The sequence below is a fragment of the Periophthalmus magnuspinnatus genome, chromosome 4, assembly GCF_009829125.3.
Source record: "Periophthalmus magnuspinnatus isolate fPerMag1 chromosome 4, fPerMag1.2.pri, whole genome shotgun sequence".
NCBI lineage: Eukaryota > Metazoa > Chordata > Actinopteri > Gobiiformes > Gobiidae > Periophthalmus > Periophthalmus magnuspinnatus.
This window is the reverse complement of record NC_047129.1, coordinates 16,927,208-16,939,717: the sequence shown is the minus strand read 5'-3', so window position 1 is coordinate 16,939,717 and position 12,510 is coordinate 16,927,208. Positions and strand designations below refer to the sequence as shown.

Sequence of the window (12,510 nt, the reverse complement as noted above, 5' to 3'; positions counted from 1 at the left end):
GTCTTTGTGCATGTGTGGCCCTTTGTCCCAGAGCAGAGGGGACGCACAGTGAGGTCATGGCTGCAGGAAGCCTCTGGAGGGGGATAAAGTTAGTGACCAGACAGAGCCCCCTACCTGCTGTTCAAGGAATGACAAAAATATGACTGAGGAGGACAAAATATAGTATTACTTATTACGGTACTTTTATTTGTGTATTTGAATCATTTATTATCCAAGGCAACAAAACAAAATCAAGTTAAAAAAAGTTTTGTCTTATTAACCCTTCACATCAACCCTTCGCAAATAACTTTATATTCATACAAAAAGTTAATAAAAAGTTCTAAAACTTTTTTAAAAGACTAAAAATTAAAACTGAAATTTCACAAATATCAAAGTATAAACCTGCCATGTGATCAAACCAGAGCCTTTATACAGAGGTGGTTTTGGCCCTGAGGGGGGCGCTGTGTGGCTGGGAGCGGGCCTCGTTTCTGTCCATGTGCCTCGCTCTCCTCTCCTTCTGGTAGTGCCTGACTGCTCTGATTGTCTTAAATGTGAGCACTGTCCCAACTATGTACAGAATAGCCGTGATGAGCCCAAACAAAGCCACTGCTGCATCTGCCCCGCTCACATCACAGTTCATCCAGGTGTACCCACTCCGAGCGTAGATCCGCTCTCGCTGCTGGCATATGTCTGTTGAATTCACCCTTATAATAAAATGCAAAAACAATCCAACAGCGACGATGTAGAGTACTGCTCCAATAGCTTGGAAAAATAACGCTCCGACTAGTAGCTTTCGGGACATTAAGTGAGCCGGTTTATTCCCTGATACTACAAACAGGAGACTGATGACACCAAAGGTCAAACTGAACGAGATGCCTCCGTAGATGCCTGGCGCCCTCATCTGGCTGTACTGCATGTCCAGCTCTCGCACCTTCTGAAGCTCAGTGCCCTGCAGGTTAAAGTTGGAGTTTATGTCGAAACCGCCCAACCCAGCTGCAGCGGACATGCCCGAGGTCACCATGTGTGCCGCCACCACGCAGATCAGCACCAGTGCATTGGTCAGGACGGCACAAATGAGGACAATGCCTAAGAATAGAAACATTTTCAAGCTGAATGTGAAAAAATACAGCACACTACAAATATACTTTTGCACTCATTTCATATCACTTTAGGTTAAATTTCAACAGAACTACTTTTGTCGTTCTTATTTTCGAGCTATTGGACTAAAATATAAGAACTACAAAAAGGTAAGTACTTCATTTGGATGTTGTGATATGATTTTTTGTATTAACAATTTTAGTTTCAAAGAGTATTCAGGATTATTCACACAATGACTAAACAACAGTGAAATCCATAGTTCACTTTGATTCACATCCAATACGTTAAGTCTCCATTCATTTTTGTGACCAGCTTTATGAAATCAAACTTTCTGAACGATTAAGTTTTCCAAACACAAACAAAAAGAGCACCTTTACGTAAATATAAAGTTAAATTGAAAATAAACACATAAAAAGCAGTGATTATGTGAAGTTAATATGCAATAAACAATAGGGGGAAACACTTTACTTTTGTGCTTACTTTCTGAGTGTAGATTCAGTTGAAATGATTTATTTTGCTCATAAAGTTATCGCAGTTAACATGTTTGCATTTTTATGATTATGATCTTATTACTTATTAACCAATTAATCCTGACAGACAGTGAGATATGGCATTGTTGGAATAGCAGTTGGTATCACAAAAGATAAGACGAGGACAATCAAAGTAGATCTATAACTAAACCACACACATATGTAAGTAAACAAAGTAAATAAACTGCACTGATTTGTGTTATGGCTTAATAGACAAGTGCTGTTTAAATCAAGTATTCTTAAGGTGAATTGAGATGGCATAGGGTCATTAATCCATTGATCTGATCTGTGTAGAATACAGGTTATAGCTTTTTCCAATAACAAGGTCAGATTAGCCTAACTCGAAAAAAAGCGGTGAACAGAAAACCGGTTTGTCCAGCGTGTTCTCCGAAAGAGGAAGGAGTAAAGACTGAAACCAAAGTCCTCTCACTGACATCACTCTCCGTGGATATACAGCTGTATAATGAGTGCTGTTTGGTCCCACCTCTCCTGGAGCACATGTGGGTGCATTTGGAGTCAGATTCACGGTGCTCCACTCTTGGGACATCCCGGCCATTTCTAGAGGAGTGGGCAGCTTCTCTGGTGTAGTGAGGAGGTTGAGAGGAAGATCTACACAATACAGAAACCATGGAAACCAAAATAATGGTTAAATAAGTTAAATTAACTAAGTTATAGCCAGTGATGGGACAAATACTTGAAAATGTATTTAGTTACAGAATACTGAGTACTTAACGTATTCTGATTCATAGTCCAATCAGACTACTGCGTTCTGAATACTGAATCATTTTACACATCACATTTAAATTATATTGTAAAGACGCAAAATGGGGTTATAAACCGCTTTGTTTGTTTCACTGTTTGGTCTGTTTTTCCTTATCACAAATTACAGAAGGAAAAATCACACCTCACAAGAGCAGAGGTTTATGTTTTTTCTCATTAATTTTGTGCAGTTTGAATCAAAAATTGTGCAATCAAGTACTGCAATGTAACTGTACCAGAATACACTTACTCAGAATTAGTATTCAGAGTTATAGCATAGAAAGGTGACAGGTGATATAAATAAAAATAAAGAGCCCAAAGTAGGTTACATAGTATTAAAACACAAATTTGGACTCAAAATAAAAATAAATAAATACAAATAATAACAATAAAAATTTAAATATACTACTACTACTACTACTACTACTAATAATAATAATAATAATAATAATAATAATAATAATAATAATAATAATAATAATAATTCAGAACTTATTTAATTTTAATTCATGTCAAATCATTCACATAATGATACAACTACAAAAGCTATAAACAAATATTAGAACTTTGAGACTTAATGAAATATTGTATTGTTCAGAGCACGGGCCTGCACTTTAACCACACACCTGTCTGGTGATGAGCGTCTGTCCTCGTGCTCCCTGGAGTATCGCCCGTCTCCGTTTCTGTCCCGGTGTCCTCGGTTGGAGCGCGGCTGATTGCTCATAATCTAGAAACAGAATCAAGGTCATAGCGGATTTTAAACTTCTCTGGCATTCACCCTTTGTTTAAGCCTATTCAACTTATTATTATGTCATTCTCTGTTCTGGCTGATACTGTGCGTAAAACCGACGCCATTACGCACAAGGACCGGCGCCAAACGTATCCAAACTTTCTGAAGGAAGCACTTTACAACAAAATGCACCGTGAAAAAGTTCCTCAGCGAAACGATACAACTTACTGTGAAGTGGTTTCGAGACTGCTCCTAAAATCCAGACATTGTTGAGTAGAATCTTTCAACAGGTAGAACAAAAACAAACCGCACCCACATCCTCCACAGCAGAGGAAGAGGGGAGGAAGAGGAAGGGAGAGGAAGGGGCAGTCCTCAGGTGAGAGGGATCTGGGCCTGGATCAGGGGAGCTGTGGAGTGTCTCTTCACCCGCTGTGGGATGTAGTTTCTCTGCGCAGAATGGGAGCTTTGTGTGGGTCCAGAGACGCCTCTGTCAGTGTTGTTTATGGCACATTTGGCATTTAGCCTGAAGTGAGTGTCTGTTGCTGTGCCCCAGAGGAATGCGCTTGTTCTATTCACGAGGAGATAATATTCCCCCGCAAAGAGATCTTCAAATCCCTTCAGTTGTTGTAGTTAGTCAGTTTAAAGGCCGTGTTCACTTTTTATTTTGTCTACTCAATATAAGGCCTTCAGTGTCATTTTTCAAAATGTCCACACGGGGGCAGCAGTGAATGAACCACAGTGCGTGCACTAAAGCGCTTCCGGGTGCTCTCAAGATGTAAACATTACACAGTACAAGCAGAGTCCAGACTGCACAGAAATGTTCCTCCGCACCGTGGCTGTGCGCTGCGGGACAGTGTCCGCTGTGCGCTGCCTGTGCTCCGGCCACAGCGCCTCCCGGAGCCCCGCTGTGTACACCCAGGGCCAGAGCCCAGAGCCGCGCATCAGGGAGTACTTCTACTACATCGACCACCAGGGACAGGTGAGGCTCGTAGCGCGCACAAGAGCGCACCAGAACATTTCTCTTTTTCATCATCATCTTGTCCTTTTTCAGCTTTTTCTTGATGACACCAAAGTGAAGAACTTTGTCACCTGTTTCAAAGGTAAAATATTGTTAGTTGCTTTCAAGCTCTGATCATTGATGCTGTGTCCTCGGCCAAGACACTTTACCCGCTGTGCTGTAGTGGTGGAAGAGGCCACAGACGTAGATGGACAATGACATGTAGATGGACAGTCGCATATATACAGGCCAACCCTGAGCAGCTGCTGCTGTAAAAGTAACTTATTATGTAACGGAGTTAATTATGAAATATAAGCCCAATAAGAATACTTACATATTCACATGACTGACATGTTCTTCTGATTGTAGCACAGGGATGGGTAAACTTTTTGACACACGGGCCACAATGGGTTCTAAAATTTGACAGAGGGACCAGGCCAAATGCATTGATTAAATGTATAATTAATTTATTAAGATTAATTTAAATAAACACAGCAGAAAAACTCATTCAGTTTTATCAAGTGACAAAAGATCAACAACTTGTTGAAACGGTAAATTGAACAAGGTTCACCCTTACCTATTTTAATATAATTTGGTCATGTTCGGCGGGCCGGATTAATAAACCCAAAGATCCGTGTGTGGCCCCCTGGCCGTAGTTTGCCCATGTCTGCTCTAGCATGTTCACATGACTTTGGCATGTTCTTCTGTGCACAGATAAACAGTTCCTGGTTTTCTTCTTCACTCGGCTGCGGTTGAATCAGAGTGGACGTTATGAGGAGGACTTCCCGTTTGTGTCCCCGTGTGGCCGGGAGAGAAACTTCGTGAGGTGTGATGACCGTCCTATTGTGTTCACTCATCTCATACAGGGAGGACACTCAGAAACAGAGGCTCTGTCCTACTGTGGAGGGGCGGACAAACTCACAGCCGCATTCCGCCCTGAGGCTCTGTACATGCACCCAGGCACTGGACGGGTGTACCACCCCTGCTCAGACAGGACGGGGGGGGTGGGACTGGTCCGTTCAGCTCTGGCCATAGAACTAAGCACCAACTTTGTTTATGCAACAGATGAGAGCCAGTCTGGACAACCGTCACACTTTATATGGGGCGGTAAAAGGCATGAACTGACCAATGAGCTTGCAGGACACTTCCCGTCTGGAGAGGATGGCTGTGGTCAGCATGGAGGCGTTGGATAGGGTCATGTTGTCCTGTGTGGCCAAATATGGTGATATAAAACAGATCATATTTTACAAATCTGTATAAAGATTGTGTTTGCTCATTGTAATTACTCTCTGGGATTTACCTGGATTAAGATTAAAATAAAAACTAAAATTACTGTTACTGTTCTTTCTACTGTTAAATTAGATTCCCAAAATTGTATGTTGAAGATCGGACTGCAAATGACTCGAAGTGAACAAACAGCTGTGGAGTGGTGGAGATATTAAGGGATGTGAATGAAATTACTACACATGATGTGGTATGATTCTGATGAAGCCTATTATGTTTATGGTTATGATGATGATTACTATTATTAGTAGTAGTAGCACTAGGAGTAGTAGTAGTAGTATGAAACAATAACAATACAGTACATATCCATGGCTAACGGGTGGTGGATGTCTTATTGTGTTTTGTGGGGTTGGTTGTTGCTGACAGAGTCCTCTGTTGAATAGAGCCTATTTAAAATAGTACATGTAGGTACAGGCCGAATTAAACTTTTGAATAGGGCCCATTTAGTTTCCTTTTTGTTTACAATGGGCATCTGTGACGTTGTGAAAGTAGTTGGGCTTTAAACGGCCACGGTCCGCCTTCATTCCTGATCCACAGGAGGCTCTGTTGAAGGACTGCAAGTCCCAGACTGCTCTGAGGCTGCTCTGAGGCTGCACCGGGGGCCTCACTGCGCACGGAGGTCAGGAGCAGTAAACATGGCAGCGGGACAGGGTGACGCACGCGTGGAGCGCTCTATCCGGGAGCGGGTTCCTCCGCTGCTCACCGACCTGTATCAGTTCACGATGGCGTACGCGTACTGGCGAGCGGGCCGACACCAGGAGCCCGCCGTGTTTGAGCTCTTTTTCCGGGACAATCCGTTTGGAGGAGGCTTCTCGCTGTTCGCGGGGCTTCAGGACTGTCTGTTGTTCCTTCAGAGTTTTCACTACACAGACAAAGGTGAGCTGCTGTGTTGATGTTTATAAAAGATGTTTCTCTTTGTACTGAAGTCAGTTCTTTTTGAAAGCGCAGTTTAAACCTCAGCATGGTCACGTGATCGCGCACTGTTGCGCAACTCCCTCAGCGCGAGGACCTCCGTGCCCTTTTGAGATACATGAACTTTAGCATATAAAGAGACTTATGCTTCTTATAGGACCAGAGACCACACACGCGCGCGCGCTTCACACACACACACACCCACCCCCACACACACACCCACACACGCCCCCACACACACATCCACACCCACATCCCCCCCCCCCCCCCCCTCTTTGTCCCAGGACAGGACGTTGGGTCTGGCCGTGAGTGCGCACTTATTAGATTAGTGTCAGTTACATTGGTTGTGATGACTCTGGGACATGTTCATGCACCACATTCTATTTTACAAACTCATGTGTAATTATTCAGTGGACACGCTCCAGCTGTGATGGTTTTATCTGTTTCCAGATGTGGAGTTCCTGCGCTCCGTCCTGCCCCCCACCACTGACCCCGCCTTCTTCACCTTCCTGAGGGGCTTGGACTGCTCTGGTGTCACTGTGCGCTCTGTGGCAGAGGGGACGGTGGTCTTTGCCCGGGTAGGTTCAGAATAAATGTCAAACGTCCTCAGTCTGTGATGGGCCTTGGTTTAACTTTCACATCTGCAGGTCCCTGTGATAGAAGTGTCAGGTCCTCTGGCTGTGGTCCAACTGCTGGAGACCAGTTTGCTCTGCCTTGTCAACTATGCCAGGTAAAAATATGATATAAACCGTTACAGTTCATACAGATGTAATTATACTGTGAGTTTGGCTCTGTTGCTACTGTTCACAGTGTGTGTGTGTTTCTAGTCTTGTTTGCAGTAACGCTGCTCGGTTTCGCTTAGCTGCCGGCCCCAGCAGGAGTCTGTTGGAGATGGGACTGCGTCGGGCCCAAGGACCAGACGGAGGACTCACTGCCTCCAGATACAGTTACATTGGAGGCAAGCATCATCATTATGTGTCCTTGGGCAAGACACTTCCCTTGGCCTGAGCACACATATGTGTGAGCGATGGTTGGAGGGCCTGTAGTTGCAGATTGGCAGTCAAGCTTCTGCTAATGTATTTAAATGTATTTATTATTATCTTTGTCACTTATATTGACTGTGTTTCTTTTAGGTTTTGATATGACCAGTAATGTTCAGGCGGGCTTCCTGTTTGGGATCCCTGTAGTAGGGACCATGGCACACTCCTATGTTACCTCGTTCACTTCTTTGGAGGAGGTGTGGCCTCAGGTGGGTTTCTGTTTGGCTTGACATAGTGCTAATAAAACTGATGAATATTACACATCTTCATTCCAAGCAACAGGATTTTAGTTGATTTTTGTGACAATTTCTAGACGCTAAATGCAGCCAGTGGAGACCAAGTTGACCTGATCTCATTGACCAAAGGCTTACTGAGTCGTGTTTGTGTGCTGCTCGGAGCTGAAGCTGGGAAGATCTGTGAGGGGGAACTGGCCGCATTTCTCACCTACGCCATCGCCTACCCCCACAACTTTCTGCCTGTGATCGACAGCTACAGTGTTGCCGGGTCAGTAGGGCTAGCAGAGTGATATAGTTAAAATAAATTCCCTTTCTATTTATCACTCTTGTTAAAGGGGCCATATTACACTATTTTCTAATCTATGTTTAAATGTTGTTTCCTCATAATAAACATACTTGGAGTTGTGCTTTGTTTCATTCACACATGTTTAACACACAAATTCTGCATAATTTGGCTGAAAACACTCTGTTCTATCTTGTGATGTCAGGTGGTGATACAGGAAGTGCTCCACTGTGTTTTTAAACTCCATACACCTTTACTAGAATCATTTGAATGATTTCAGCTCCGGTATTGCTAATCTCTATTGAACTAAAGGTAAAAGGAGCTGTTAACTTGAAAATTAACACTAGATGAAATCACAAGGTGGAACGGAGCATTTTGAGCTTTGGAGATGTAAACAGAGTAATAATAAAGTGTTACTCATACATATGTGAATGAAACAAAACACAACTCCAGGTGTATGAATGTGTGTGTGAGTGGGTGAGTGGTTCCTTGATGTAAAGCGCTTTGAGTGACTTGAAGGTGGAAAACTGCTTTATAAAAATGTGACCATTTACCATGTGACCAGTTATTTGGGTTTGTTTGGGTTTTTTCTCTTTGTCCCTTTGTCTTCTAGCAGCTGATGAGGACTGGCAGGTGGTTTATAAACATACTTTTGTCTTATTCTTTTTTGCAGTAGTGGCATTCTGAACTTTTGCGCTGTGGCCTTGGCTTTGTCTGAGCTGGGCTACAGGCCTGTGGGAGTGCGCTTGGACAGTGGCGACCTCTGCAGGCAGTCGCTGGAGGTGCGGCATGTCTTCAAACTCTGCAGTCAGCAGTGAGTGACCTGTGTATGTCCAACACTGATTTTACAAACCTACTGTACACTTTGAAACCAGAATGTGGGTTTTAAGCATCTTTTGTTTTTGTTTAGTTTTTCAGTTTCCACGTTTGATTCATTAATTATTGTTGGGACAAACAGCTTCTCAGAGAGCACCATGTCTGAGCTCAACAAGAAGGTATTATGGTATTAGAGATTATAACACCGGATGATTTTCTCCATTACTTTTGAGTTACTGAAACACTTTTACTGCAGGAGAATGAGATTGATGCAGTTGGTGTTGGAACACATCTAGTAACATGCACAAAGCAACCATCATTGGGTTGTGTATACAAGGTATTTTAGCTTAAAATAAAATTATTTTTAATTAACAAGTTGTAATAAATTTGTAATATTCTGAAATCTAGCTGGTGGAGGTTAGAGGGAGTCCCAAGATGAAGGTCAGCGAGGACCCAGAGAAGAGCACAGTGCCGGGGAAGAAGGCTGTGTACCGCCTGCTGGAGACAGACGGTATGGAGAGGATACTGGAGAGGATGTGTTCTCTTTTTGGGGTAATAACACTGACTATAATGTCTCCACCTCTGCAGGCCATCCTTTCCTGGATGTGGTTTGTCTGGCAGTGGAGCCCCCTCCTAAAGCTGGACATCCTTTTCACTACTACCTCAGAGAAGAGGACGCCTCCCGCTGTGTTACTCCTGCTCAGGTCACCTGTCTACGCCAAGAAGTCTTCACCAAAGGACAGGTGATCATTTACTACTAACTGTTCACACTTAATAATAATAATTGTTGAGCCACTGACAAATGATGATGTAAGGCTGAGCGTTGAGACAAAAAAGAATCACATTTCTGATTGATTATATCTGGTCTAATTAAAGATTTCGATATAGAAGTACAGTAGACGTCTTGATTAAAAAGACCCGAGCTGACCATTGACGATTATAAATGCCTGAATCTGATGAATCTCACAGCTCTGATGTGTTTGTGCAGATCACGTACCCTGTGTGTAACGCTAAAGAAACACGAGCAAAAGCCCAGAGCTCTCTTCAGATGCTTGACCCTAAACACAAGAGACTGCAGGACCCAGACGTGTACACAGTGAGTCTCCTCTGCACCACCTCCTCTGCACCACCTCCTCTGCACCACCTCCTCTGCACCACCTCCTCTGTATCACATTCGCCTCTGCACCTACTCTGTATCGTCTCTTCTGTACCTCCTTGCGAGTACCTCCCTCCTCTGTACCTCCTTTTCTTCTGCACCTCTTCTATACCGCCTCCTCTTCTGTACCTCCTTGTCTGTGTCACCTCCTCTGTCCCTCCACCTCCTCTGTCCCTCCTCCTCCTCTCTACCACCTTCCTCTTCAACTCCCCCTCCTCTGCACCTCCTCTATACCACCTCCTGTTCACACAGAAAACCAGATTAACATTGTGTTTTCCTCAGGTGGCTGTGTCAGAGAAACTCCACAAGCTGGTGTGTGAATTTAGAAGAGGCATCACTACCAACAGCAGCAGCTTTCTTTTATCCAACTGAATATTATGTCTGTGTCTGTGTTGTGGTTGTTTTTATCTAATGTGCCTTAAGAATGTGCCATTTTCTGCATACTAACATGTAGGAATTAAAGCGTTTGTTAATTTGTTCATAATTAATCTAAACTTACCTCAGTTTCTATACGCCTCAATATTTTAAAACAGTATTGTGTTTGACCAGGGTTGTGTCTGCTACTAACAATTTTTAATAGTGTAATAATTATCCAGTTAAAAAAATCGTGGCTATTAATTGACTTGGAACCAATTAACATCAAATTCTGCAATCCACAAGATGAGCACAATCTGCTGAACAAACTGAGCAAACTGACCCTCACTGCATTCATCTGAGTTTACTGTGTTTTGTATTGTAAATTCCTTCATGAAAATATTAAACATGATCTTGGTCCTGGAGTCACTGGTGGTTATTCTGGTTTGGGACACAGATACAAATCTGTGTGTAAAGGAGTAAAAATATGTGCTCAAGTACTTTAAAATATTATTGATCATATTAATGGATTAGTATAGTAAGTAAGGGTAAATGGTTTTATTTTTAATATATTGTTCAAGTTTAATTGTCAGATAAATACAATGAAAAGTACATTTTTCCACAAACTTACTTACTGATCCTCATTCATGAAGCCTTCCTACAAATATTTTTGCCTTTCACAAAATGTTTTCTTAACTGAAAATGTTCTTCTGGAAGAACAAATCCTACAAACAAGAGCTGCTTGAGAATTACTATGATTATGCAGGAAAAAAAATAGAATTCCTCCACGATTGTAAGTTATATATTCTCTTAAATAATTTCCTAAAAATAATCTTACTATTGATCCAATAACATGAGGAGTTTTGTGGAGCATGTGGTCTATTTGGTCGAACAGACTTGATGGACGCAGTCTCTGTCTGTCTCAGCTCAAACGGTCCAGTGCTGGACTCCCAGCATCCCCCTGAACCCCCTCCACCCCCCTTTGGCCATATATGGAAGTTTAGAAGGTGTTTCTTACTAAATGCATGTACACTTTATTGTAAATTAAATGTAAATAAATGTTGTGGGGTTAATGAATCAGGCCAAAATGTGGCTGGTGGGGGACGCGTCGTGAACAGGGTGCACAGTTCTCTCAGCATCTTCTTAAAGTGGAAATTACGATCATTTACTAAGAAAACCTTGATGAATGAGGCCCATTGTCTCTGTGTGCAGATGGAGCAGTGTCCTCGGGTTCCACTGGAGGTCGCTCTTTTCCCATTCTCCCTTTCTCCCCTCGTCTCCCCTCGTTCTACTGCCAGCACTGGGAAGAAAAAAATCTGATCAAGCTTTTCCGGTCTCCTAGCCCTAATTTCCTCTCAAGACCTGTGGCGCTGGGGTTGAGGGAGAGACGCGCAGAGCTGTGGAGGAGGAGAGGGGAGAGGGAGACTCTGCGGCCGGACTGAGCACCGCCTGGCTCCGAGCTGCTTCGCCCCAGACACGAGACTGCGCAGGACAAAGCTCGCTGTCCCTGTGCGCTGTAATGCGCTGAGGAGCTCGTGTGTCGCTGGACAGAATGATTTGTCTGATGGGAGCTCAGTGGCTTCTCGCCTCGGCCCCGGGGAGCACTCACCCGCGCGCCTCTCCTCCGCGCTGCTGCGTTCAGGGCTCTGTCCGTAGAGTCATTACATAACCTGGCGTCTTGGTGGAGGCTTTTGGACTAGAATAGGATTTGTCTGTGTGTTCTGTGGCCGGATGAGCGCTGCTGGTGTAGTTTTGGATACGCTCTGCTCGTGCTGTCGTGGACTGAGGGTGGAAACCTGAGTCCAGCTGTGATGAGACTGAAGCATCTGGAAAGGATAACTCCCCCTTCAGAGGACCACAGCCCAGCCATGTCTTTTACTGTGTGTTTTATTCATAAGTGCCAAACTGCTTGGATTATCCTGCGTTAGATTGGTCTCATTTTGACTCCCAGATTAGCTCTTACGGTCCCGTGCCAGCTATGCGCTGAGGATGTGCGCTGCCAGGTTCAGTAACTGTCTGAACGGCTGTGCAGAGGAGACCGGGGCCACAGGGGCGGCTGGTGGATCTGCGTGTCCGCTCATGGCCTCCAGGATGCTGGACTGGACTGAGGCTGGCTCCCGCATCCTCCATAGTCTGGAGATGGGCACAGTCATGACCCTCTTCTACCAGAAGAAGTCTCAGCGCCCTGAGAGGAGGACTTTCCAGATCAAGCAGGACACGAGACAGATTGTGTGGAGCCGGAACCCAGACAAAATAGAAGGAGAAAGTGAGTGATTTTACATTTAAATTGAGCATCTACAAATAAACCCCATGTTTGTGTCCATACACCTCACTGG

At 43.8% G+C, this 12,510-nt stretch overlaps 4 protein-coding genes across 5 annotated transcripts in view; 3 read left to right on the top strand and 1 right to left on the bottom strand.

The window, feature by feature from the left end:
* Positions 1 to 161: 161 nt before the first annotated feature.
* si:ch211-191a24.4 (uncharacterized protein LOC100150331 homolog) lies at positions 162 to 3,090 on the bottom strand. The gene is made up of 3 exons (XM_033965108.2): positions 2,993 to 3,090; positions 2,092 to 2,216; positions 162 to 1,065 (listed from the first exon to the last, which is right to left on the bottom strand). The coding sequence occupies exons 1-3, from the start codon at positions 3,088 to 3,090 to the stop codon at positions 407 to 409; spliced, it is 882 nt and encodes a 293-aa protein (XP_033820999.1). The 3' UTR covers positions 162 to 406.
* A 420-nt stretch (positions 3,091 to 3,510) lies between these two features.
* c4h8orf82 (chromosome 4 C8orf82 homolog) lies at positions 3,511 to 5,430 on the top strand. Its single transcript, XM_033965112.2, has 3 exons — positions 3,511 to 4,075; positions 4,148 to 4,196; positions 4,808 to 5,430. Exons 1-3 carry the CDS (start codon positions 3,914 to 3,916, stop codon positions 5,284 to 5,286), a joined length of 690 nt encoding a protein of 229 aa, XP_033821003.1. The 5' UTR covers positions 3,511 to 3,913; the 3' UTR covers positions 5,287 to 5,430.
* A 494-nt stretch (positions 5,431 to 5,924) lies between these two features.
* naprt (nicotinate phosphoribosyltransferase) lies at positions 5,925 to 10,598 on the top strand. Its single transcript, XM_033964851.2, has 13 exons — positions 5,925 to 6,253; positions 6,740 to 6,867; positions 6,937 to 7,019; positions 7,117 to 7,247; positions 7,423 to 7,538; positions 7,643 to 7,833; positions 8,522 to 8,662; positions 8,759 to 8,843; positions 8,921 to 9,001; positions 9,073 to 9,175; positions 9,253 to 9,407; positions 9,653 to 9,760; positions 10,103 to 10,598. Exons 1-13 carry the CDS (start codon positions 6,013 to 6,015, stop codon positions 10,190 to 10,192), a joined length of 1,653 nt encoding a protein of 550 aa, XP_033820742.1. The 5' UTR covers positions 5,925 to 6,012; the 3' UTR covers positions 10,193 to 10,598.
* Positions 10,599 to 11,542: 944 nt separating this feature from the next.
* The window catches only part of LOC117369581 (1-phosphatidylinositol 4,5-bisphosphate phosphodiesterase gamma-1-like), a 40,348-nt gene continuing 39,380 nt past the window's right edge, over positions 11,543 to 12,510 (top strand). The window contains exon 1 of one of the 2 annotated variants that reach the window (XM_033964850.2): positions 11,543 to 12,440. In XM_033964850.2, the coding sequence (XP_033820741.1) occupies positions 12,164 to 12,440 (277 nt within the window). In that variant the 5' untranslated portion in view covers positions 11,543 to 12,163. The remainder of the gene's footprint in view (positions 12,441 to 12,510) is intronic. The other variant, XM_033964849.2, reaches the window with a different exon arrangement.